This window comes from Mustela erminea, chromosome 5 (genome assembly GCF_009829155.1).
Source record: "Mustela erminea isolate mMusErm1 chromosome 5, mMusErm1.Pri, whole genome shotgun sequence".
NCBI classification, from domain to species: Eukaryota; Metazoa; Chordata; class Mammalia; order Carnivora; family Mustelidae; genus Mustela; species Mustela erminea.
The window spans coordinates 32,039,976-32,065,445 of record NC_045618.1 but is presented as its reverse complement, the minus strand read 5'-3'; the positions used below and the strand labels follow the sequence as shown (position 1 = coordinate 32,065,445).

The following is a 25,470-nucleotide window of genomic DNA, read 5'->3' as shown; positions in this document are numbered from 1 at the left end:
CCAGTCCACCCCGAAGAGAGGGGCACAGGAAAGAGCATGGTAGTTGCTGGTGAACTCTCCTGTGTCAAAACAAGTCTGGAAGAAGCAAACAGCAAGTTACTGTGTGCGCAGAACCTTCTAAGTCTACACACTTGAGTGGAGGACAGTCTAAACCCGAGCCACCCTACTTGCCTCAGGTGCTACCTTCACACTTGGCTACTGTTCAGTGTTTATGCGACACCACATTTGGTTGATGTCTGTCCCAGCTGTCTGAGGAACATGACGTGAGCTGAGCTGGTACATATCCTAGGAAAGCATCACATACCAGAGCCAGGCGTGCCATGCCAGGCACGAGAGTCTTTTATTTTCACACATGAGGAAACTGAATAGAGAAAGGGGCTTTACCTATGGACTTCTGATTCATTTGAGTCCCTTAACCTTTTTGTCATTTTTAGTATTCTTGACTAGTTTTCTCTTTGTTCCTTACGTCCTGTCACCCTACCTTCCATTTTGATGCTTCCAGCTGTACTTTTTTCTGAATACATACTGACCAGTGATGGTCAGCTACCACATAGGAGGAGACAAAATCTGGCACCCCCGACTTCTGGCGGCCAGAACATACTGATATAGCATGACAGAGGCACCACCAGCTCACACCTCAGGTGGGCACGCCTGTGTGCAACAGCCACAGGTGGCCTGAGCCTAGGTGGACCTGCAGGTGTATGACTAGGAAGGAGGGGGCAGGGCGTTGGAAACAGTGCTTTTAGGTAGAAGCAGCCTTCCAAGCCTTTCGGGCCTCGGGCCGTCTCCTACCCTGTGTGGATTTTATTTGCCTGGAATACATCCCGTATTCTACCCGAACAGTCTCCTCACATTGTAGATTCTTGTGAAATGCACAGATTCTGGAGCATCTCCTACTTCCTACCTAGCATAGAGCCTCCCTTTAGCTCACCCCCCACCAAGAGCCTGAAGTCTTAGACCTGCTTCCATTCCAGCACCGCCTGGGTTGCGTTGTAATCACTGTTTCACTTGTTGGGTTCTCACTGGGCTGTAGGTTCTTGAGGGCTGGACCTCTGCCCTGTTCTCTGTGGCCCTTTCCCTTTCTCACCCCAGTGTCTAGTAGGCACAGACATTGTTGAATGAAGATACCTTGTTATTTTACTCAGAAGAACGCATTCTCTTAGAATATCTAAAAAGATTTTAAGTCCTACTAAAAGCATATGGTTATCTTGAAATTACACGGTGTCCCCTCCCCGCATGTGCTGCCCCCCGTCCCCCTGCCCGGTTTGCTCTTCTGCTGTGATGATGTATTGCTTGAGTCATAACTCTCAGAAAGGAACAAATCATTACCAGAAGCTGGGCAGGTCGCCTGCCCTGTGGGACGAGCTTGTGGGCATGAGCTAGGCCTCCAAAGCCTGGAGCGCACGGTGGTGCTGGACAGTGGGAAGTCCTAAAAGTCTAGTAGCAGACACTGAGGAACACATACCAGGCACAGAGCAGGGAGCCTCAGACTGAAACTGTACTCTGTACTCCCTCGCCCAGCTTAAACCAGGCAGACTCCTGCGTCATGACTTTACGCCCTTTACTGACACTTTTTTTACACAAGCAGACATGCTGCCACTCCTGTGATGGCCGGTGGCATTTGTGATTACATTCAGCTCGTCCCCTAACTGCAGCCATGTCCTTGCAGCCACCCCAGAAGCCAGAGAAGCCGCAGCCATGTGGACCGGCCAGCACCAGTGTTTCCGGAGGAAGGATCTCAGTGAGTCGGTTAGCTCAGGTAGAGCCCATTTTCCTGTTGTTTTCCTTGGTCATGAAAACAGTGATCCTGAGGAATCTGCTTCCCAGCAGTCACCCCTTGTGGAAGAGTAGGCTAAGATGCTAGTGTGGAAGCTGGTGCTGAGCGGGGCTCTTGGGCCGATGGAAGAGCGGTCTCTGGGGAAAGGCTGGCAGGGTGGGCTGTGCCTGTGGCCTTAGCGGTTCAGTGTGGGAGATAACAGATTTAATTACTACCTCCCCAAAAGGAAGAGTAGAGGGAAGTACTTCCACTTAATTTTGGACATGAAATTTGAGAACTAGTCTAAGACAAATATCAATATGAATTTGGAATCAGATGGTGGTTTCTGTAGGGACCAACTTCCGGTGCTCCGATCTCAGCTAAGGATGTGTGGAAACCCAGGAGGATTCAACCTTGTTCGCACAGACTAGCTTTCAGACATTCCTCCCTCCCCTTGCAGTTTGCTATTACCAAAGAATCCCACAAAATCTGTTCATTCAAATTCGGGGTCACTTGATGCCTACTCTGCTGGAAGCTCCTGGAGACCTATCTCCTCACTGTGTTTCCCTGCTGTGCTGGACAGCACACAGTCAGGCTAACAGCTTCTGACTTCCATACAATTCTGCATGGAAATCATCAGTATGCAAGGATAATTCTTTTTTCTTAAATTTATTTTAGAGCACGTATGAGGTAGGGGATGGGGAGAGGGAGAGAATGAATCTCAAGCAGACTCCACGCTAAGCGCAGAGCAGTGTCAGGCTGGATCCCAGGACCCTGACATCATGACCTGAGCCAAAACCAAGAGTCGGACATTTCCTGACTGAGCCACCCAGGCGCCCCTGTCTTTCTTTTTAAATGTATTTATTGAACTGTGCTAACAGTGGTATGAAACAGAAAACACTGGTGTTTTCTCCGTCTGGCTTATCACTACTAACTCAGTCATAGAACTAACCTGGACAGTCATAGAACTAAAAAACTTAAGAGGAAAGAAGACTAAGAATTCATGTCTATTCCTTTTAATAACTCAAGCAACTATGACAAAACCAAAATCAAAACCAAACACAAACCTAAACGCCTCTGTCCAGCGGCAGATCAGGCTACATAGTGCCCCAGTATATAGCCTCCTATTTGCATTGTGGCTAGAGGGTAACCGAATGAGAGGCTGAGGACAGGAGAGCCACACCAAAAAAACCATGGAAACAGCACAGTGTGATATCCTTCTTCAGGAAATGTCAGTTGCTATAAAAGGTGTATCTTAGCCCAATTTATTTACATAGTAACTATACATATGTAAGTATTTGCATATTTACATATTATGGAAGCAGGTACAAACAAGAGAGAGCACCAGGCTGGTCGCTCAGACAGGTTATTCGTTTTCTCTAAACTTCTAGACAAGTCATTCCATGAAGGTCTAAGTGGGTAACACTTTTAGAAATCGTTGTAGCCATATAGATCAAATTTTATGTTCTGTCTTGTTACCTGTAATTCCATTTCAACTACATAAACATGCATATAAGAGGATGCCCTTCACAGTGTTGAGCACAGATACAAGATCAGAAACAACATGAATGTTGACTAATAGGACACTAAGTGGTTTTAAGTGTGGCTTAACCGTAAACGGGATAAAAATGCAGCCAATAAAAGTGACACATATCCCTGTCTATTGCCATGGAACAAATATTAGCAGTACAGGAGGTCTTTAAAAGGCTACAAAGCAGCATGGTTGATTTTCTTGTCGTGAATACAAACAAAAGTTGGAAGGAGATACACTAACCTCTTAACAGTGGCTCTCACTGGAGACCAGGGCTCCGTGTTACTTTCACGTTCTCTCCTGAAGCAGAGTCTGAGAAGTTAGTTTGAATTTAGAAAAGTAAATGTCTATTACAGATCGTGTCTAGGGAAACATCAGTTGTATCCACATACACCAAACCATGCCATCCATAGAAAGGGATAAATAAGTCATCATAGTTCTATGACTGAGTTAGTAGTGATAAAACCACTCACCTAGGAGGAGTGTTAGGAGTCAAAGCAGCAAGCGCAGAGGGAACACCACAGAGCTGGAGCCCACAGTCTGGCGTGATGCTGTGGGCTCCAGTGTCACCGCACCATCCAGACTGCCAGGTCCAGTAGACTTTAATTTGAACTCTCATATCTAAATAGTGGCAACTTACTCACCTGGTTTTAAAACACTGCAAGTTACCAAAGACACACAGATGGTAATCCATCAAGTGACAAACTTGCTTGACACTGTATGACCTCATCTGTGACATTTTGGAAAAGGCAAAGCTACAAGGTATGGAAAAGAGATGAGTGGTTTGCCAGGGGTTAAATGTTTGACTACTAGAGTGGAGGTGGTATGAAGACATTTTCTGGGCTGGGGAGTGGTATGGAAAGGTCCTGTTTCTTGATTGTGGTGACAGTTTCATGTTCCTCTCCTGTCCAACTTCACGAGTAAGACTGGAAAGAGACATGAGAGTTAATTATGTCCTTTGGTTGGTCAGTTTGTGATTTTAATTACATTCAAAACCCACTTCCCACACGGTGAACTGCTCACACCCATTCATCTATGAGGTCTGGGAAAGATGAACAAAGCTCATGCATTTCATTCACTGACAACTTTATCAGTCCACAAAATGTCAGCACAGTATTCTTCACTGAAACAGGATCTTAACTTTGTAAATCATTTCATTAATACATTTGAAATAGGGATACAAGTGATATCACTTCCTATGTATATTTAGAAACGTCATATAAAGGAACCCTATAAAGCTAGAAAACACTAATTTTTGGTGTATGTTTCCCTAATACTTCCTTAAAGCGAAGTTTTTCTGTGTTCTATTCAGGCTGTTGCTTTTGGCTATACTCTCTAATAAACTACTCTTCTGAAATCCCCACAGTCTCTCCTGGTGTCAGGGGAGCGGCTCCCGGTCTGCGAACAATCTGCGTGGGACGCAGAAGAGTTAGGCCCCTTTCTACGCTTGTGCCTCATGGATCAGAATTTTCCCGCGTTTGTGGAAGAGGTGGAAAAGGAACTCAAAAAGCTGACAGGGTTGAGAAATTAACACTCCAACAAAGGAAGCTGAAAGCACTGAAAAAGTGCTTCCTCCTAAGATTAGATACAAGAATAAAGAATATTATTCCAAACACCTTTTATCAATGTTTTATTTTTAAAAACAGGTGAATCCACTTTTTTATACATCATTGCACTTCAACACAAAACACAAGTACATGCATCTATGGTTACACACCGCATGAGAACCCTGCCGGGCGAGAAAATCTACACTCAACCGTTAAAGCAATGTGAAAAATACAGTGTCAACCCCGGAGGAGAACAAGTTGCATAGAATACCATGCGAGAACATTTCAAGGTCATTGAAAACAAAAGGTAAATTATAAAAGTTTGCCTTAATTGAATGTACAATAAGGTTCAACACATCAGTGCAAAAGGATTTAAGAATTTACATGGTTTAACAAAAAAGAATCACTTAAAAAGCAATCATACATATATACTGCAATTCAATATATCCATTCAGTGGAGCGTTCCAGCTTCTTACCAAAGTCACAGGTTAAGCCCTTAGAACTACAGATTTCAGTTTATATTACTCATCTTTATGTACCAGAACTGCACAATTTCCTCATCTGACAACATACAATAAGGAATGAATATCAGCAGCTAAAAAATGAAACAAGCATTTATTTTATTTTGGATTTCTCCCACCCCCAAAAATATAAATATATATATATATATATTTATATACTGTATATATCTGTAGGTTTTGCTGTACTTTACAAAAATGTTTTCACTAGATGGCAGCAGTGCAATTTAGAGCTTTGCCAATTTAACAGCTGCATTAAGTAAAAAATGGCGCATGCACGATCCGATCCTGAGGACCTTTTCACTTCTACTTAAATATTTTAACAAAGGGGGGAAAAAGCAACATTCACAGCACATCAAGCCCAAAATAGTTTACACCTTCTACACTGAAGCATTGTTTAAAATGAACCTGACTAGTTCACCCTTACAGGAAAGGCTAAATAAGGCATGCTTTAGACAGTCGTTGTGGTGTTGCTCACTTGAAAGGGGAGAGAACCAAAGAGGTCCAAGCAGAAAATTTAGCAGGTCATGTTGCCACCAGTTTCAGGAACCTAAAGATCTGTAAAGAGACAGTATGTGGAAATTAAAAGGGAATATGCACCATCACTGAAGACTACACCAAGTGCCACATCAAACAAAGCTTTGGTTCAGACACATGCTCAGGGATGTGGTGTGAAATTCTGATCTCCATGTGCCTACGTGGAAGGCACTCCAGCCCAGCTGTGCCGGCCACCGTTCCTGCCTGGCCCTCATAAGCAAAGTGGAATTAACTGGCCTCTGGGAATAATCACACAAGGGGACAAGTTTTACCTCTTTTTAAAGATATGGTTAAATAGTGGTGCAGTGTCTTTTTAAAACACCACACATACTCTGAAATGGCACTTATAGAGATATGTGGAACAACACAGCTGAAAATGTTCCTTTCCAGTGGCTGCACTGGACGAAGGACAGAGAAAGAACTTGTTCCATCAGTATTGGCTGCTCGGAAATGAACTGCCAAGATCCCACAACGTGATGCCAACTACTGAAGAATCTGTAGCAAGGTCAACAGAGGCACACTCATTGGAATATAATTTTTAAAACTTCTAAAGAAGGCCATACTTACATTATAAGCAGTATTTAATTTGTGTTTCTCTGGCGCAAGTTTTTATCTTTGTGATTGTTGGTAGAGTTGGTTTTCCTTTGGAGGAAAAATTGCATTACAAAAGTTAAACTCAAAGTAGCAACTCTTGAAATTATAACACATGGAAATACAGGGATTCTTTCACTTACTACCATCCCTGGTGTAAGAAGAAATTTTACTGCACACTAATGCATAAGAACACTCCATAAAGTGCCTACAGATCTTCGAGTAATCCTTTTGACTCCCGCGATACAATTTTCAGGTACCTTTCCCTCTGATTTATGGACTATAATTACTATAAAGGTAAAAACTGTAGTTTCTTCTCTACTGAACACCACAGTCTCTCCTCAAATAAAAGATGATCACATATGGGCAGTGCTGTGCTCTCTAGCACTTAACCAATTTGGGCAGTTTGCCTGTCACTCCTTAGTCCGCAACTCTAGGAGGTTCTGCTTATCTCAGACAGATTCAGAGCCCGCAGTACCGTCTCCCTCGGACACACGCAACTGTTGAGGGAGCCCGGCAGCTTACCTGTGCTATAGTTCCACTTGAGATGAACAAGACTGGAAGTCTCTAATACATACTGGTGATTCCCCCCCCCCCCCCCCCCGCATTCTCAATTTGAGCATACAGGATGCGCAAACCTTTATTCCTGCATGGCATCCCACTTTATGTTGTTAGAAAAAAACAAAATTATACTGCCTGTCCTGGGAATCAAATGGTCGGTCAGCCCCAACCGTGCGGCTAGCGAGGTCTACACTACGACACTCACTTCCACTCACTGGTTGTCCACAACCTTTGCTACTCCATTGGATTACACTGCAAATACAAAATAAACTACTGAATCAATGTCCAATAAATTACTTACATTGGTCCAGCTGGTTCATCATCTGTGAGGTATTCAGATTTTTAATAATCCATTGAGAGACAGGAGAAGAAAGGAGAAAATCGTGAGACTCTACATAAGAACTAACAGAACAGCAAATGGCAAGTGGCAAACATGGCTATTCATAGCATTTATTCAAGGCCATTCCATCTGGAGGTGCAAAAACACTCATGGAGTTATTACTTCTAGATTCAAGTTTTTAATGGCAGGTATGTTGTTTCAATGGTTTTAGTTAACACTTTGAATGCTTGTCATGAAAAACTGCAACTGTAGCGGACAGATAGGCTGCAATATTATTATACTCATCTTGTCCCCAAGTTCCAGTGGTTCACTCTTAATTAGATGAGAAGACAAACCAACATTTCAGTTGTAAAATCCTGCTGTTTGTTTTCTTGGGGTGAATGCGTGCACAGTTTTGGCTCAATCCTGCAAGGTAGATGGATGTGTATGTTCTATACATTAGCCACACATCCTCACTTCCCCAAAGGACACTGCTCTTGCTCTTCTGTAATCTTTAGGAGAGTCTTTCATCTGGAGAAAAGACTGAGGAAGAGGAAGCCACAATAGTTCAACCTAATACTGGGTTAGCCCGGCTGGGCTATGCCCGCAACAAGTGTATGGGTACCAGATGTTCCGTGACATACCAGGGAGAGCTGAATAGTGGTGACATCCCTCTAGAAAAGACTTCAGACAGAAAGACAGGCTCAACTCTTGAGCCCTGGCCAAAACCAGAACCGAAATCCAGATGAGCCATGAGATTTTTCTTTTTCTTTCTTTTTTTTTTTTTTTAAACAAAAAGCTTAGATTCTCTGAGTTTAGAAGCCTTCTTAAATTGGTATTTCACGATTGTGATTTTTAAGTTTTTCTTTCCTGTTTGTGGACTGAGGGCAACTTGGTCCCCTTTAGGCAGAGATGTACATACATGGAATGTTTGTTTTAAAGAGGCCCACAAACGGGAGGGAACAGTAAGTGCTCTCAGTTTCTTTCTGTTTTACGTAAGTCAGGTAGACTAAATGATTCAGAACAGTTTGATTTCACTGAAGGCTTCCAGAAAAACTCTCAGCAGGATTCCACAAGGGGGCTTGGTGCACATGAAGCAGTTATGGAGGTCACAGTCTCCGTGTAGGCATCTGCAGGAGCACACGTCAGGAGTAATGTCTGTCACAGGGAGACATTGCTCCACCTGTTCCTTTGAGGCAACGGAGAGGCAAAGCCACTGCCAGCACACACAGTGACTGGAGCAAAAAAAGATTGAAAAACAAAAACAAAAACGAAAACAAACTAACCACAAACCAGTGACTTGTCAGCCAGAACAACAGGCTAGCGACACACCAGTGTCCACAAGGCTCTACTACAAACAACAGTACACTCTCGACCAGGTACAGAGAACAAACTAAGACTCAAGGACACCCAAGACAGCTGTGTGCCGTGTACGCAGTGGAGATATACGGGACAAACCAAGACTGAGACACAAGCCCAGCCTACGTCCACTGGCACCACAATGCCCTACGCTCTCAGCATCCAGGCCAAGCCAGCTCAGCTACATGCCAGGAACTAAGCACTTCAGGAACTTAAAGGAAAAGACCCAGGAGCAAACTTAGAATAGTTTCAGTGCTTTGGTTGTGCACCGGAAAACAGAAAATTCTAGAGCAAGATAACTGACTAGAATATCACCAATCTACACCCAGCATGAAAAGAAAAAGCAGGGAAGGGAGACTCGCGATAGCCAAGCTAATCTCCTCAAAGCATGACACTGTCCGCACTGACCCAGGCACTTTACACGCAAGCTTTGCTTTCCTTTGGTGGCAGAGGGGGAGGCCCTGCTGTCTGCCCAGTGACGTCATCTTCCAGCCCAACAAGCTGGTACCGTGCAAAGGGCTGCATGTAGGGGTTTTAGCAACAGCGGCTCTGGTGCAGCTGCCATGCCTGCAGGTGGGAGCAGGTGCTGCTCACACTAGTGTCTGGATCTCGCATCGTCTCTCCCCCCAGTGCACATTTACAAGGAACCCAGAAAACAGTCTCATGTCTCCTACTGTCCTGGACTGAATCACTGTCTGCAGCACCACTCTCCCTTCATGGGTCAGACAAAACAAAACAAAACAAAACAAAAAACAAAACAAAACAAAACAAAAAAAAAAACAACCTGACCCTAACAGGGAAGTCAGGAGAGAGGAAAGCACAGAACTACAGAAGAAAAGGTACGAAAATCAAAAAGTAAATGAGGATTAAACAGCAAACTGAAATCCAAATTAGTTGTGAAAGTGAATGAAGTAAACTTGAAGAAAAGTGTTAACATTATGAACTGTGCATCGTATAGACTGAAGCGGAGATTAAACAAACTCCAAAAGCATGCATATCGCTCACTTACCACCATGTTTTAAGGGTTTGATGCAATTGAGGGGGGAAAAAAAAGAAGTCATAGTAACCGACAAATATCAACATACCCCCAAACCCTCAGGCCAAAAGATAGCGGCTTAAACTGGCTCTCCTCTTCGCCTGGGATTACTCACAGCCACTGGCTAGATGGGAGGAAGAGGACTGGGGAGAAAGGGAACAAGATGCTTCTGGAATCCGTCTGAGGAGAGTGAAGTTCCTGGTGGAACTGCCATCTTCCCAACTAGTTGTGCTATGGCGCTCACTCCGCCAGATCCCATCGCCTCACCGTCTGGAAGGTGCTCTGCGATGCCCAGTACACAACGCGTTACCTGATAGGGCACCACCTCGAAAAAGATGGCTTTTCAGTCAAAGTGACCAAGAGTTGATATCTAGTCAAAGCTTTTTCACTGTCTTCCTCTCACTGAGGATGGGTTTTTCTAGTTTCTAAACCTGCTTAAATCTTGCCTCATCTCCATAGAGCAGCATTAAACCAGAGAGATTAACGGTCACATCCAGTTGCCTTTCATATTTAGTCCTACTGTATTCTCTCCACAAGGTAACTTGTTACTGACTCAGATGACCCCTAGCTAGGAGACGATTTTAAAAAGTCACATTTCTCTTCCAGCATTCCCAGCCAGCTGAAAAGCTTCAGATGTTCCCAACTAACAGATTTTTCAAACATAAGAAAAGCTCTCATTTGTAAAGTGTCTAAAAGAGTTTGAATGTATCATAGCCACTAAAAATGGTCCCCCTAAACCCCCAACTATCTTCTCCACCAGTAACTTAAGGAGGAGTCCCTTTGAACTGCTAATAAAAATTGTCCCCTGAATGTGAAAACAGAAAACTCTCTGATGCTGCCACTTCTCTTAAATCAGCTCTTCTTGTTTTCATTCGAGGTCACTAAATGTCCAGTAGAACTGAAGGCCCCAACAATGAGGCAGGCTCGCACCACATCTCCCCAGGTGACTGGGGAAGACAGACTTGAAGCAATATTCGCGCGCACACTAATCCCTCCCTGGGTTCCGTCAGCAGAGAACCGACCCGGAAGGTGTGCTCCAAGCATGTGAGCTGTAGGACGGATAGAAGGCTAAGAGGATGCCGGCTCGACCTAGTCTTTTTAGATAATTACCATTTAACATTTTCAGAGAATGTAGTCAAGAAGTGAGTAAAGTGAAAAAACGAAAACTCTGATTTGACCCCATGATTCATCTGTTAACTGAAAACACTGAAGGTAAAAGGCGATATGCAGATAATCTACCTGTAAGACAACCTATTGGGCATCGATCCTCAAACACACCACAGCAGGGGCTTAAAGGGACTTAGCGTGCATTTTGCTTGTAAAATGCCCTGAGTAGAGGCACCTGGGTGGCTCAGTCAGGTAAGCACCTGCCTTTGGCTCAGGTCATGAACCCAGGGTCCTGGGATCAAGTCCCTGCATTGGGCTCCTGCCAGTGGGGAGTTTTGCTTCTCTCTCTGCCTGCCGCTCCCCCTGCTTGTACACACTCTCTGACAAATAGATAAAATCTTTAAAAATAAAGTGTCCTGGGTAGACTCTAGTAGACAGAGTCTACTAGAGACAAAGACAGAGATCTTTTGGTTTTTTTCTGCTGAAAACCACTAAACCTTAACTCTAAGCATTTCCTATGTGAGAAATCTGAAACAGTATTTACTTTTCTGGGGAAATACACTTAGACGAAACTCTCTAAGTTCGAATTTGTGCATGTGTACAGTTTTAAATTGTTTAAATTGTTCCCTTAGTGCTTTTCTGGTAAGGAGCTGAGTGTCTTAAGAGCTCAGACTGCCCAAATAGGAATATTGTGAGTTTTACATGAAATTGTCTCATACAAAAAAAAGTTCAGTGACTCAGAAATCATACATCTACTCTGATAATAAAGTACCTATTTTGGCAGAGAAAGCATGTCAGGCATATTAAAAAAAAAATCCATTTTCACTATGGCATAAATAAGTCAACAGCTCCACAGACGGTTATCTGACACAAACTCATCACCTCTACAACTCCAGTTTGTATCAGATAGGCAGTCCCTCTTCCTTCATTCCACACAGGGGTGCATGCATCTGTCTATGTGTAGGCTTGGGGAGGGCTGTGTGGGGAGAAAGCATATGAGGGGGCGGCCCGTACGTGGGACTGCGCAGGAGGTGAGGGGAAACTAGCTGGAAAAAAGCTACAGCATAAGGAAAACTCACTGAAGAACAATCGACTTTTTTTTTCTTTAATGATTAATTCCAGGGGGACAAGAAATGAAGGGGCATAGGAGCAGGGAGGAGTTGGAGAGGAGGCAGCAGACAAAGGAGAAAACTCTGGTGCAGAAATGCTGGAGCAAGGCAGGGATGTGGAGAATGGAGCCTGGACCGCGCTGGCTGTCGGGAAGGGAGCGGAGAGGAGACAAACACTGCGATAATCCCAGCACCCCAGGTCTGTCACCCCAATTCAACAAGAGAAAAGTAAATGCTGCTTACATTATAGTTCCTCTAAGAGACCAGAGCAAGATTTTAATTTGCACTTACCCATGTCTTTCATGTAGGATTCATCCACTGTCTATAATAATTTCGCTTAAAAGAGGGACCTTCCCTTCGGAAGCCACTCAGATCTGCTGACCACACACGGCTCCTCCACCCAACTGGCCACCACTTGCACTCAAGAGCCATGGAGCTCTAGGTGGTAGTGGTGGTGGTGGTTTTTACAATAGCTGCTCCCCATGTAGGTGTCTGTGCTTGTCAAAACCAATACTAACCATTTCTCAAATCTAACCCAAATGTCTTCCACACATGCGGGGTGGGGTGGGGGGCAACCTGGTAATAAACCTGGTAATAAAAGTGGCTTCCTAACAGGAAGACTCAGATGGGGACGTGCTGAGCCAATGTGTCACTCTGCCAAGAGAGTGGCAGCCAGCCTTGTCTTAAAAAATCAGGATCTGAAGCCCATCTTTGCCTTCTCCTACCTCTTTGCTTCACTACCTTTCCGAACAGAAGGCTGAGCAAGGTGATATTCTGCAAGGCAAAGAGCGTTCTGAGGGGATGAAAAGCCTTTGCAGAACCGAGGCGTAAATGCTCCTAGGGAGCCAACGCTGGAAATACAGACAGCGTCCCTTGACTCTCAGGCCTAAATATAAGTACTCTGCCTTGGAATCCTAATTTGTGGCAGGAAAGAGACAAAATTATAGGAAAGATAGTATGCATGTGTGAAAATCCCAAGAAGGCAGCTCACATCATAGAACAGCAGTTCTGTGGACTTAGGAGAAGGAATGTAAAAATCCTGGGGCGCGTTCCCCCTGCAGGAACTGGCTCATTTATTCCCACAGGCCCAGGGGCTTCCCGCCTCCCACAGGCGTAGTTAGGTTCAACAATGAGCCTTTCTGGCAGCCTCACTGTAATACGCTCTTCTGCTTAGGGCAACCAGAGAGATTTTGGAGGTGCTGAGAAGGAAAAGAAGGGGAAGGCCTCTCAAACGTGGCCTTCCAGGGAATCCAAAGCCCCCGGGCCTACCTTCAGGGCTGCACACCTTCTGAGGGAGCAGCAGCCACAGGGACACAGACTACTCTGCGGGGTGAGCACAGAACTGCGGTGCATGAGCACAGGCCCAGGACTGTCGCAGCAGAGCTGGCATCCTCACCGTCACCCGAGGCCGGCCTCCACTGAACTTAGACCCACACCCTTCTTGTCTAGTCAGTGACAGGCAAGTGGTGGTAATCGCTGGCTGGCCAATGACTTTGACGGTGATGTTACAGGGCAGAAGGGTGGGAGCTAGTCAGGAAGCCAAAAGTACTACCGATACCCATCTCCAGCAGCAGCTGCCCCCTGACTATAATCGTGGGGTTAGAAATGGAATATCCACGACCGAAACAAAACAAAACAAAACAAAAGGAAAAAACCCTAAAGATCCCCTAGGACTTTCCTCACTGTAAGCATGTCCAAAAATCTAAGTTCCTTGTTCTTTCCAATGCTTACTAATTCACTGTTGTCCTGATGCCACTATCCAGTCCTACCTCTGGCCTAAGCCAGGCTAAGGGTGTCACCTCAGGGCCTCGGCTCCAGGTGTTACTGCTTAGTAGCTCAGTCTTAAAACCAGGGGCGATGGATACATCAGACTACACCATCCTTGTCTGTGAGACAGCAGAAAAGCCAAATGCTTGGTGGCTGCCTCACCAAGAACCTTGAAACCTGCCAAAGGAACCAAGCAAGGGAGCCAAAGGCTGATCTTATTCTCAAGATCAGTCTGATTGGGCTGGGGCGGCACCTGCAGGGCTATACCAGGCAACCACATGACAACCAATGAGATACCTTAAATCTACCTGAAAGGCCAGGTGGCCTGCGATCTTGGGTGGCTTCTAGGCTTGACCTGGATTCCCCTCAAGCTCAATCTGCCTGATGATCTGTATTGGAGGAGGACAGAGCTGAACAAAGAGACTGACAGCTGCCTGTTCCCCACATGGGGCCTGAAGGGCAGATGGGACTGGGGCTTGGAGAACAGCCAAATGCAGGGATGGAGCTAATTATAGCTCGAAGGTGGCTAATCTTAAGAGCAGGGTGTGAGGAACCAGTATGGGAATTCTCCTTCTCTCCTTTTGGGACTGAACCCCAACATCCTTATAGTCCTTTTTGGGTGCTTGGAAACCATCTCAAGGATCCAACCCCAACATTACAGCTATTTTGTAGGGATGCTCTTACCGTCAGGAACTTCATCTGGCCTCTTCCTCTTCTCATACACAACAATGATCACCACAAGGATGATGATTTCAGCCAGAATTCCCAAAAAAGGCCAGAGGGGGGCCAGGTGGCTCCGTACCCTGAGGATGGTGACAACGGAGGCGGAACCGATGGAGTTGGTAGCATTACATTCATACTCGCCAGGGTCTTCTGTGATCTGGAGACCCACGATGCTCAGCTCAGTGTAATTCTCCTTGTTGATAATGAAGAAGCGGCCGGAGGTATTGACAATGTCCTGCTCAGAGGCAGAGAAAGTAAGAACACACAGAGGTCAGTGGAGGTGAATTCGTGTCCAAGACAAGGCAGCAAAGTTCTCCCTTCTTAGCAGGACTCCTGGCTAGGATGAGGGAGCAGTGTCTCGGACCCTCTTTGTCCAGGTAACTCATGAGCAGCTCATTACTTGCTGCCTTTCAATATCAGTAACAGATCAGCAAGCTTCTGGCAGAGCCAGGTTAAGGCCTCCCCTGCCCAATGGTCCTCTAGACTTCTCCAACTTCTCTGAAGTGAATGGAAGAAGTCCTACCCTGTAAGCTCAGAAGAGACCAACTCAATCTAGAAAATGCTACTTTAAATACAGATAAGAAACTGTAACACAGGAAGAAGATGAAGAAAGAGGGTTGTGCCCTCCATGGTCAGGCAAATATGCTAACTTCAGGCCTGTCTGAGGACTTCAGAATCTGCACATCTACTTCACACTTGGTGAGTTCTGAAGTCTCCTTAAACTTCCTCTAGAAACCATGCTAAGAACTTGCTCCTAGTCAGAATGGAGAAGTTCATTAACTTCCCTTTCCTTTAAGAATTAGACGGTTAAAGGAAAGTTTATTCAGTCAATAAACAGCAGTTTACTAATGTATGTTATATGTCTCACAACCTACCAAGGGGAAGGCGAGACACAAGCGAACAAGGAGGCTGGCCTTTAGAGGGAACCAGACCTCCAAAAGGATGGTTACAGGAACGTGGCAAGAAGCCCCAACACACAGCACATGCTGAGTACTGGGGGGAGACAGTGTGAGTGGCCAGTGCCAGAAAGAGTCGGATAAAGCTTCGGAGAAGAGCCAGCTTTTGCACTAGATGGGGGGGGGGGGGGGGGAGGAGAGGGGATGGAGCAGATAGGAGCGCTCCGAGTCCATGTGAGAAGGCAGAGGCAAGAGTCCACAAGCAGGGGTCTAGGTGGAGCTGGGACAGGCTTACAGCACTGGGGTGACGGCAGGGCAAAAATGGACTTGTGTCAGCAGGCGGCAGCAACTAAAGCATAATCATTGGCTAAGATCAAGTGTAGAAATAGTAAAGAAAGAGGAAGATAGCCCTGGACTGAGGTCTATCTGCACAGAGTGGCACACGCAACTTAGTGTGGGTAAGGTTAAAATGGCAAACACAGCCTTCAGAGTAAGTTATGAAGCTTCACTTTGAGGACTTGGAACGCTGCCAACTTCTCTAACCCCTACTCTCCTGGTTCACTCAGTCCATGCTTTCCACTTATGATCAGAAGGGATGTCTTCTTTGATCCACAAACCTTCAACATGGGTTTTTTTTTTTAATACCATGATATGCAAGAAACTTTAACCTTTTCAATCATTGCATAAGAAGATACTGAGTGGGACTTGTCCTACTGCTACAGAACTGATGACTAGGGAGAAGCATCAAAAGTACCCCATACCCGTGGATGGAAGTACAGCATAGGGAACAGGGTCGATAATATTGTAATAACGTTGTACAGTAACAGATGGGACTACACTTGATCACGGTAAGCACTGCACTATGCGCAGAACTGTCCAATCACTGTGCTATCCACCGGAAACGAATACGTTATATGTCAACTATACTTCAGTAAAATTTTTAAATATATACATACATTTTTTTGAAGGACAGCTTTTCAAACACCTTTAATCTAACTTGTACTGAGGAAGTGTTCACATACATTTATAACTAACAGTGATTGATATTTAGGTTTCAGTATTAACACTGTGTTATATGTTCAAATCTTCCACATTGTTGTTGATTTTCCCTCCATCTCATCTGTCAAAGGCTAAAAATAATATATGTAAGTCTGCCACCATATAACTGTGCGTCTGGCTATATTTCCTTATTTTTCCAGTTTTTGCTTCATTCATTTTGAAACTACTATGTAGCATAATAGACCATGACAGCTTTGTCTTTAATGTGGATTATACCTCTTACCATGATAAAAAGGAACTCTTTTGGTTTCATGTTTTCTATTTGAACCTTTCTATAATGTTAATATTTCCATTGTTCTATTTATATAACTTCACCATATATATCTTTATTCATTTTTGTTTCAACACTTCTGAACTATTTTGTTGTATGCAGATCATCTTTAAGCAATATATTGTTACACTGTTTCTTAGATCTCTGCCTTTCAGTGAGGATATTTAAAACTTTGTATTTACTACTACTATAATTTTTATGTTTATTGTCATAGATTATGGCTTACTTAAAAAAAAGTACCCCAGAATTCTTTTAAAAAAAAAATAAAGTTCATACAAATCAGGGGCAGACAGTCCTTCCAGGGTTTATTAAAAGGGAGCCCCATCAAGCTCTCTTATGCCCAAGTCATTACCAGATTACCCCTTGCCAGTCTACAAAAGAGAAGACAGGTTGAGACCTGGCATTGCACACAGCCTTCCACCCTGCAGCTAAGTGGAACAGGCACCAAGAAAATCACTCAAAGATTGGGGGTGGCAAGAAGAAAGTATCTTTTTCCATTGGTTATCCATTTAGGCAGGAGACTGGCTGGTAAGCTATATACCTCTCAACCTTGAATAAAGGCTATTTGGAGATGAGAAGGCAGAAGAACCTATACTCCCACCATTTGAAGAGCCATGAAGTTCAAGTTTCCTGTACCTAAGAGGTTTGCCTTCTGGGTGAGCAGGCCCCAGCATCTGTGGCTAGAGCTAAATAGGAAACAGAAAGGTTCAGTAAAAGGAGATCTCTCGTATCTAAGAACTGGTCCTGTAAAGAACTTACACAAATTCTTACAAGATCCAGGATCTGGATACCTGCCACACAGAGGCCCCAGAAGCAGCAAAAACCAACAGTAGACTCTTGACTATAGCAAAAGTCAGATGAGTGGGATTTGTCTCCCTTCCTGCCTCATACAGAAGAAAAAAACCCAGAAGACAGAGTGAGGACAATCCTCTACTCCCCTCAGGCTAGGGAGAGGGGACAGGAGGTAAAACTGGGAATTTGGGATTGGACTGGACTCCACTCTTTAACAAAAAAGAGGTCTAAGAAACCTATGGGATCTGCCTAGAAAAGGGATCTGTAAAATTAATGTCTAGAAAAAAACTGAAAGCATTTTATCTTCACCCTTAACCAAGTTTAGGCTGTTCAGCAAACTGGTTTTCTTTTTTCTTTTTTTTTATTTTTTTATTTTTTATAAACATATATTTTTATCCCCAGGGGTACAAGTCTGTGAATCACCAGGTTTACACGCTTCACAGCACTCACCAAAGCACATACCCTCCCCAATGTCCATAATCCCACCCCCTTCTCCCAAACCCCCTACCCCCAGCAGCCCTCAGTTTGTTTTGTGAGATTAAGAGTCACTTATGGTTTGTCAGCAAACTGGTTTTCAAAGGCCTCAACCTAGAAATTTCTTTTCTTTTCCCTATCCTTCTTTCATTAAACTTTTGTTTCCCAATTGATTCACAGCTTGAAAGCAAGAGGAAATACTACTTGACTTTAAAGGTTTTTCACAATATAACAGGTAATTAAGAGTTCATGAGCATGAGAATAGGAGATCAAAATATCAAAATATCCACTGATGGGGAGCCTGGGTGGCTTCAGTCCTGGGGCTTGCATGGGGCTCCCTGCCCAGTGGGGAGCCTGCTTCTTCTCCCTCTGCTACTCCCCCTGCTTGTGCTCTCTGGCTCTGTCAAATAAACAAAATCTTTTTTTTTTTTTTAAGACTTTATTTATTTGACAAAAAGAGAGACAGCGAGAGAGAAAACACAAGGACCCCAAGAACATAACCTGAGCCAAAGGCAGACGCTTAACAACTAAGCCACCCAGGTACCAGGAAAGGAAGGGAAAGGGAAAAGGAAAGGGCCACTGAAGAATCAAGGGCTCTTCTACCCAGAGACCAGGAGAGAGAAATGGGCATTTGTTTGCCATCACAACTAAGTATTTTATTGACTTTTCAGGGCCTGCTCCAAAAATACTCAACCTCTCCCTTCCTCATCATCCCCCTTATTAATGGGTTTCTGAAATCTAGCCATTGTAGTTAATGTTAGAGTCCTTTTCACCACTTGACATATCATTATTGAGAGGTCATGGAGTGGGAAGAACCATGGACTTGAAATAAAAAACTGGACTTGACCCTTCCTTGGTTCTGTAACTAATTCACTTTGGTTAATATGTAATCTTTCTGAAGAAGCAGACTAGATTATCTCCTTGGTCCCTTCTGATTCTGACTATTGACAATCAAAGAGGATGACTGAGAAGTACAGTGCTGGGCATGCAAGGCCTGGGGATAGGAGGAATGGATGACACCCTCTCTGACAGAAAGAGAGACTGGCCAAACATCATGAATCAGAGAGTGAATAAGAGTCTAAAACTTGGACTCCCTCTGCAGCACTACCAAGAATCATCCCCACCGACTGGAAAAGATGTTTTCTTTATCTTTTGGGGAGCAGATACGGTCATATTTCCAATGTCCAATGCTGCCCTTGTACCTCACCATGTTGCTTCAATCCCTAATCAATACTCCCTGTGTTCTGGAATATACTAGTAATTGCCCTGGCCGCCATGTCTTCCCCCAAAACCAGAAAGGTGTACTGAGACTACTTCAAGAGCAGTGTTTTCTTTTGGATAAATGGACTAGAAAAATAATAAAAGTTTAAGATTGGGGTTATCTTGAGTGCCTGGGTGGCTCAGTTGTTAAGTGTTTGCCTTTGGCCCAGGTCACGATCCCCGGGTCCTGGAATTGAGCCCCATGTTGGAGTCCCTGCTCTCCGCTCAGTGGGAAGCCTGCTTCTCCCTCTTCCACTCACCCTGCTTGTGTTCCCTCTCTCGCTGTCTCCTTGTCAAATAAACAAAATTAACAAAATCTTTAAAAAAAAAAAAAAAGCAACAATTGGGGTTAACTATTTCAATTTCCCATCTTAAAGGCAAACCAGTCAAATCCCTTCGTAGACAGCCACCTTTAACGAATCTTGAAGGGATTCCATGCTGGACAGAGACTGTCAGTGACCTTCAAATTCAAAATGTAACCGTCTGTGACTAGAACGGGTGACCTAAGCCATGGCAGTATGGCAGGTTACAGCAACTACTCCACATGTCTGGATCTCCCAGGAGAAACTCTAGCACAGAAACCCAGGCAGAGAGAATCAAGGCTGCCTCCTACTCACCATTGGCATACCATTCTTCTTCTTGCGCCATATCCAGTCGGGATGCGGGTAGCCAACTGACTTGCAATACATCATGGCATCTTGCCCTTCATTCTTATTCTCACTCCGTTTATGGCCAGTGATGTCAGGAGCAGCTGTGAGAGAGTGTTCAGCAGTTACCACAGGAGCCTACAGGATACAAAGGCCTTACCTATGGACTCGGAGCTCTGCTTCTAATACAGCCAGTCTCTAGGCCTGTCCTCATAGTCATCTTTGATAACAGGCATTTCAGGTCAGAACAAAGCAATGGAACCAATCCATCCCCTACCTCTCACCCACTGAAGCAATCACGCAGATACCAGGATTACTATACATGAAGTTCTGCTAACAATGCAGGTGGTTCTCTAACCTCCTAGAAGAGGGGACACAGGCTCAACTACCCTAAATGAAACATCCTTAAAAAAAATGCACACAGGGACTATTATCTCCTCTTCTGGTTATGGTTTTTTTTTCTTAAAATGTCTGCACTATTAACAATTACAGATTACATCAAATGTCATACACTCCTTTAAGGAAATGAGAGAACCCTAAGATCAAACACTTAAAATCAAGTCCTACTGCAAGATATGTAAAAACAATGAATGCCCAGAGAAGCAATCTGATGAACATCAATGGGCAAGGTTCTCCTAGGAAAGAAGGAATCCAGCAAACTGGTCTTCACAAAGGGTAAGAAAGGAATAAACATGAAATTCAACCAATGTCCCAAGAGACTTCAACAGTTTCAGAATCTGACCTGTACACTTGATTTGCAGTAATCTCAATAAACCCAAACTTGGAATTTCTAGATACATTAGACATTGCTAGTATTCTGTTTTAAGGGATCACTTACAAAGAAATAGAACTTGTGGTTTAAAAATCAGGTAAGTTTCGGGGCACCTGGGTGACTCAGTGGGTTAAAGTCTCTGCCTTCAGCTCTCAGGTCATGATCCCAGGGTCCTGGGATCAAGCCCCGCATCGGACTCTCTGCTCTGCAGGGAGCCTGCTTTCTCCTCTCTCTCTGCCCGCCTCTCTGCCTACTTGTGATCTCTGTCAAATAAATAAATAATATCTTTTAAAAAATTAGATAAGTTTCAAGGATCTAAGAAGTCAGAGATGGGGGCTAATTCTTTGAATTTAGTCTCCTTTGATCTTAACTAAATTTTCCACCATACCTCCTCCTCATCAGTTACAGTAATGTGAAAGCAATAAAACTCAAAGTAGGCCAGATGTCACTTTGTTGGCCAAGATAGGAAAGAGAATCAATAAGCCTGGTCCAAATTCCAGTTTTGCTTGTTCTTTAATTATTCTGTGCTTCAGTTCTACATCCACTATCAAATGGAGGTAATTCTAGCCCCCATCTACATCCAGTGTCCTTGGATAAGTAAGATTTAAAACATTCACCCTGAGACTATAAAAGCCTGTACCATTATATTATGTTATGGGCTCGTCCCATGTTCCCCTTCTAAATAGCTTGGTTTTTCTTGGCTTAAAAAAAGGATCCAAAGTCCTGCTACTTCTCAGACTGTGCTTCCCAGCCCACTTCTAGAGGCACCTGGACAGAAAGGGAATGAACAAGGTCCCAAGATGTCTCTATAGCCACTGCCTGCCCAACTGAGGCCGGCTCGGTACTAATCAGTGTGAGGTCTTTTCTAAAAAGGATGTTATATAAAAGGAAACGTCGTTTCTCCCCCCAAGCAAACTTCCTCACTGCAGAAGGGAGTGGGCCAGTGGGGTCAATCTTGTTGCCACCATACCAGATTTCCCCCAAAGCCACTTGATCGCTGCTCAGACCTACTGTTCCACCTGCTCACCCCTCCTCAGAGCTTTCTTCAGTCAATAAATAGTAAAGACCATCTTAAGTACTACAAGAAGCAAGCTCCACGACGATACACTAACGAAAACACCATCGGAGAAGACACAACAAACAGAGGAGCTACCATTTTGCTTCTAGCTGTGTTTCATGTGTTTGATCAACATTGGCTGAGCACCTACCATATGCCAAATCCATCAGAGTGGTGGGGGGAAGGCCTTTCTGTTGAGGTGAATTTTAGCACAGTCATGAAGAAAATAAGGGAGTAGAGCACTTCTATATCCATGGGAAGAACACTCCAAATAAAAGACAAAAAAGCCTTAAGGCAGAGGTGCACTTGTTATGGACAAGGAACAGCATGGAGGAGTTTGGTTGGAGCTCAGTAAGCAAGGCCAATGGTAGAAGAGGACATCAGAGTGAATGGAGCCCAGATCAAAGAGGACTTTGCAGGCCACTGCAGTGACTTTGGCATTTACTCTGAGTCACCTAGGAAGCCACTGGTAAATACCAAGCAGGGGTATGGAAAGATCTGCCTGTTTAACAGGCTCCCTCTGGTTCCTATGTAGACAACTGTGTTGAGCGACATCAGTGGAAGCAAGACCATTTAGGAAGCTGTTAAGAGTAATCCAGGCAAGGTAGAAGGTGATTTGGATGACAGTAGTAGCAGTAAAAGTTGGGGAGATTCTGATATATTTTTTAGGCTGAGTTCATGTGTTTATCAATGGACTGGATGGATGTGGGATGCGAGAGAAAAGAGCCAGGATGACTCCAAAGTTTCTGGCTCGAATAATTTTAAAAGGGAGTTGCCAGTTACTACGATAAGGAAAACTATAGAAGACTCAGGCTGTGTTTTGTTGTTGTTGTTGGGTTGTTTTTATTTTGTTTTGTTTAGGGATAGAGCAATGGTGGTAGTAAAAACCAGGAGTTCAAAGTTTAGGACGTGTTAAGCTTAAGATACTTCTTTAATATCTGAGTGAAGTTGTCAAGTAGACAGCTGAGATGTCCAGTCTGAAGCTCAGGACAGTAGTCTAGGATGGAGATGGAAACTTTAGAAATCAGCGTACGTGTGGCAGATTTTTCCATTTTCATTCTCCTCTGCCCCACAGAGAATACCCACTCTGGCCCAGTTATCTAACTAATACCATCAGCTTTTACCTTGGGGACTCATCCCAATATTGCACATCAGAACCACCTAGAAGGCTAAAAGGTGAGTTGGCTTATGATGCCACGGCCTCTAAGAAGTTGCTATTCTGAAAGGAGGCAGACCAGAAGGCCAAGACCTGAGGAGAAGGATGGGGATGATCTTCACTCCTACCGTGGTGTTTAGGGAACCACCACTTCCCCTTTTCACTGATTTTGGTATTCTACAGAGGCGTCTATTTACCCATGTGAACACGGCCTTAAAGCCTACTATACACAAAGACTATCTAGGAACTTAGCCACCCTCATCACACTTTGTTGGCCATATTTACATAGTGTAAACTTACAGGAAAGAGACTTCAGTGGTTAGATCTGTTACTGCTTTCTCCTCAGCTTAGCAAAGAATACCAAGTGACGCTCTGATTAGTCACCCTTGGGATGGTGGAAGTGTCACTAGTGTTGTGGGCAGAGAGAAAATTAACCCAAGCCACATCACTCTATCCCTAAGGGAAGGATTATAACAACTATTACCTTAGCCTTTGAGTCAAAGAAAAATCTTTTCACTTCTCTCTATCCTTTATGGTAGCTGCTCAATCAGAAAGCCTGCACTTCGGATGGCAGCCACATCTGTGTGAACATCGCGTAATGCATAAACTTACCAAATGACAGAGCTATATACCTGAAACTAATGTAATACTGTGAGTCAACCATACACAAATAGTGGGGGAAAAAAAAGAAAGAAAAGTGGGGGAGGTGGAGAAAGAAAAGCTGAGGACAGTGGACCCACAGCAAGAAAGATCACTAGACTCTCAGAGCATATGTAAGCACTGGGAAGAGAGCAAGGGGGGTTCCTTAGCGCTCAGAGTCCTCTCAAGGTGGTTTTTATTTTTTATTTTATTTTTTAAAAAATATTTTACTTATTTATTTGACAGAGAGAGATCACAAGTAGACAGCGAGGCAGGCAGAGAGAGAGGTAGAGGGAAGCAGGCTCCCTGCTGAGCAAAGAGCCCGATGCGGGACTCGATCCCAGGACCCTGAGATCATGACCTGAGCCGAAGGCAGCGGCTTAACCCACTGAGCCACCCAGGAGCCCTCATGCTGGTTTTTAAATAGTCACCGAAGTCTTTGATATTTTTCCCTTCAAGAAGTGAAGCATAACTACTCCCTCCCCGAGTATGGCCTAGTGACAGTAATCCAATGAATGAATGAATGAATGAAATAAAGCAGAAGTAAAGGTATGTGACTTGGGATAGTTCACAAATGACCATGTGTCTTTCTCCTTGCTCTCTTTCGGATCACATGTTCTGGGGAAGGTTAGCTGTCATACCTGGAGGACACTGAAACAGCCTATGGAAAAGGCCCACGTAGTACGGAACTAAGGCCTTCTGTCAACAGCAGCCATGTGAGGCAGCCACCTAGCAAACAGATCCTCCAGCCTCCACAAAGCTTTCAGAAGACTGCATGCAGCCTGAGAGACCCTGAGCCACCCCACTAACCAGCTCCCTAATTCCTGACCCACAGAACCTACAAGGTAATAAGGTAATAAGGGGGGGGTTATTCTGTTTTGCTTTTAAGTCTCTAAGTTTGGTGCTAATTTAACCACCCAATGAAGAAGACATTACCCCATTTACATAGACTGGAAAACTCAAGTTTGGAAGTTACTGAACTTCTAAAAGTACATTGCCAATAAATGGTAAAGCTAGAGACCAAATTCAGGACTGATTCCAGAGGTCATGCTTTTTGTACTTTATCACATAGAAGAGAAAATAAACCAGACTAGAATGGAGTCCATAAAAAATAAAAATATGCAATATGCATTACAACTGCATAGAAAACTGCCTAAAGGTTATCTTTGCTTGTAGAGGTACCAGAACACTCTAGACCTGAGGTGGACTGATTTAGCTGTCGGACTTTACTCTGTATATACCATAACATAAATAAAAGGAGCTTTGGACTTTAAGTCAAAGAAATTTAGGCTCCACTGAGACTATGACTCACCAACTGAGTAACCTAAGGTGGGTCATTTAAAATCCTTTGAGTTTCACTACTCACTTTTGTAAAACAGGAGTAATACATAATTCACAGAGGTCTTATGAGGATTAACTTACATCTCTGTACCAATCTAGCACATGATTGGAGCTCAGGGTCAAAAACATTTAAATTTAGTTATTAATGAGGGAAAGGAAAGGCTAGACTCAGACTCTGGCATTAGAAGTTCTAAGAAGTCAAAGAGATGCTGATTAACGTGTTCTCTCCCTACTGATATAAACAGGACTTTTGTTTGTAACTCTAATAAGGTTTAATCAGGTCAGATACTCACAAATTTTGATTAATGGCCTATTTATATTGATTAAGGTGTCTCACCTTCTATGGGCTTGCCAATTAATAAGGAACTACTTAACCAGGGTCAGCTGGTCTAAAGGTAGGTCTGAGGCATCTGACAGAGCCAAATACTCCTTACTTCCCCTACCCTCTCAGGGAGGCAGAGAGTAACAGAGGGACCTTTAAAAGAGATCAGAGATCTACTCAGGAATTAACTTGCTCTCTGGCCTTGTTAGCTGCATACTCTAATATTAGACATCAGTTAATGGATATTCTTCCAGTATCCTGATGAATGGCAACACAGGGGTTCGAAAAGAATCTTAGTTACCCAAAAACATCTGACCCAATTT

General features: G+C 43.9%; 2 protein-coding genes across 5 annotated transcripts in view; one reads left to right on the top strand and one right to left on the bottom strand.

Annotated features, from left to right (window-relative positions):
* Positions 1-20,773, top strand: part of REC114 (REC114 meiotic recombination protein) — a 121,161-nt gene extending 100,388 nt beyond the window's left edge. Inside the window, exons 5-7 of one of the 2 annotated variants that reach the window (XM_032342516.1) lie at positions 1,670-1,741; positions 4,654-4,897; positions 20,738-20,773. In XM_032342516.1, the coding sequence (XP_032198407.1) occupies positions 1,670-1,741; positions 4,654-4,818 (237 nt within the window). In that variant the 3' untranslated portion in view covers positions 4,819-4,897; positions 20,738-20,773. Of the gene's footprint in view, positions 1-1,669; positions 1,760-4,653; positions 4,898-20,737 lie in introns of both variants that reach the window. The other variant, XM_032342515.1, reaches the window with a different exon arrangement.
* Positions 4,894-25,470, bottom strand: part of NPTN (neuroplastin) — a 70,248-nt gene continuing 49,671 nt past the window's right edge. The window contains exons 5-9 of one of the 3 annotated variants that reach the window (XM_032342512.1): positions 19,831-19,964; positions 14,423-14,696; positions 7,343-7,364; positions 6,457-6,531; positions 4,894-5,910 (exon numbers count right to left, since the gene is read on the bottom strand). In XM_032342512.1, the coding sequence (XP_032198403.1) occupies positions 6,471-6,531; positions 7,343-7,364; positions 14,423-14,696; positions 19,831-19,964 (491 nt within the window). In that variant the 3' untranslated portion in view covers positions 4,894-5,910; positions 6,457-6,470. Of the gene's footprint in view, positions 5,911-6,456; positions 6,532-7,342; positions 7,365-11,206; positions 12,116-14,422; positions 14,697-19,830; positions 19,965-25,470 lie in introns of those variants that run through there. The other 2 variants (XM_032342513.1, XM_032342511.1) reach the window with 2 other exon arrangements.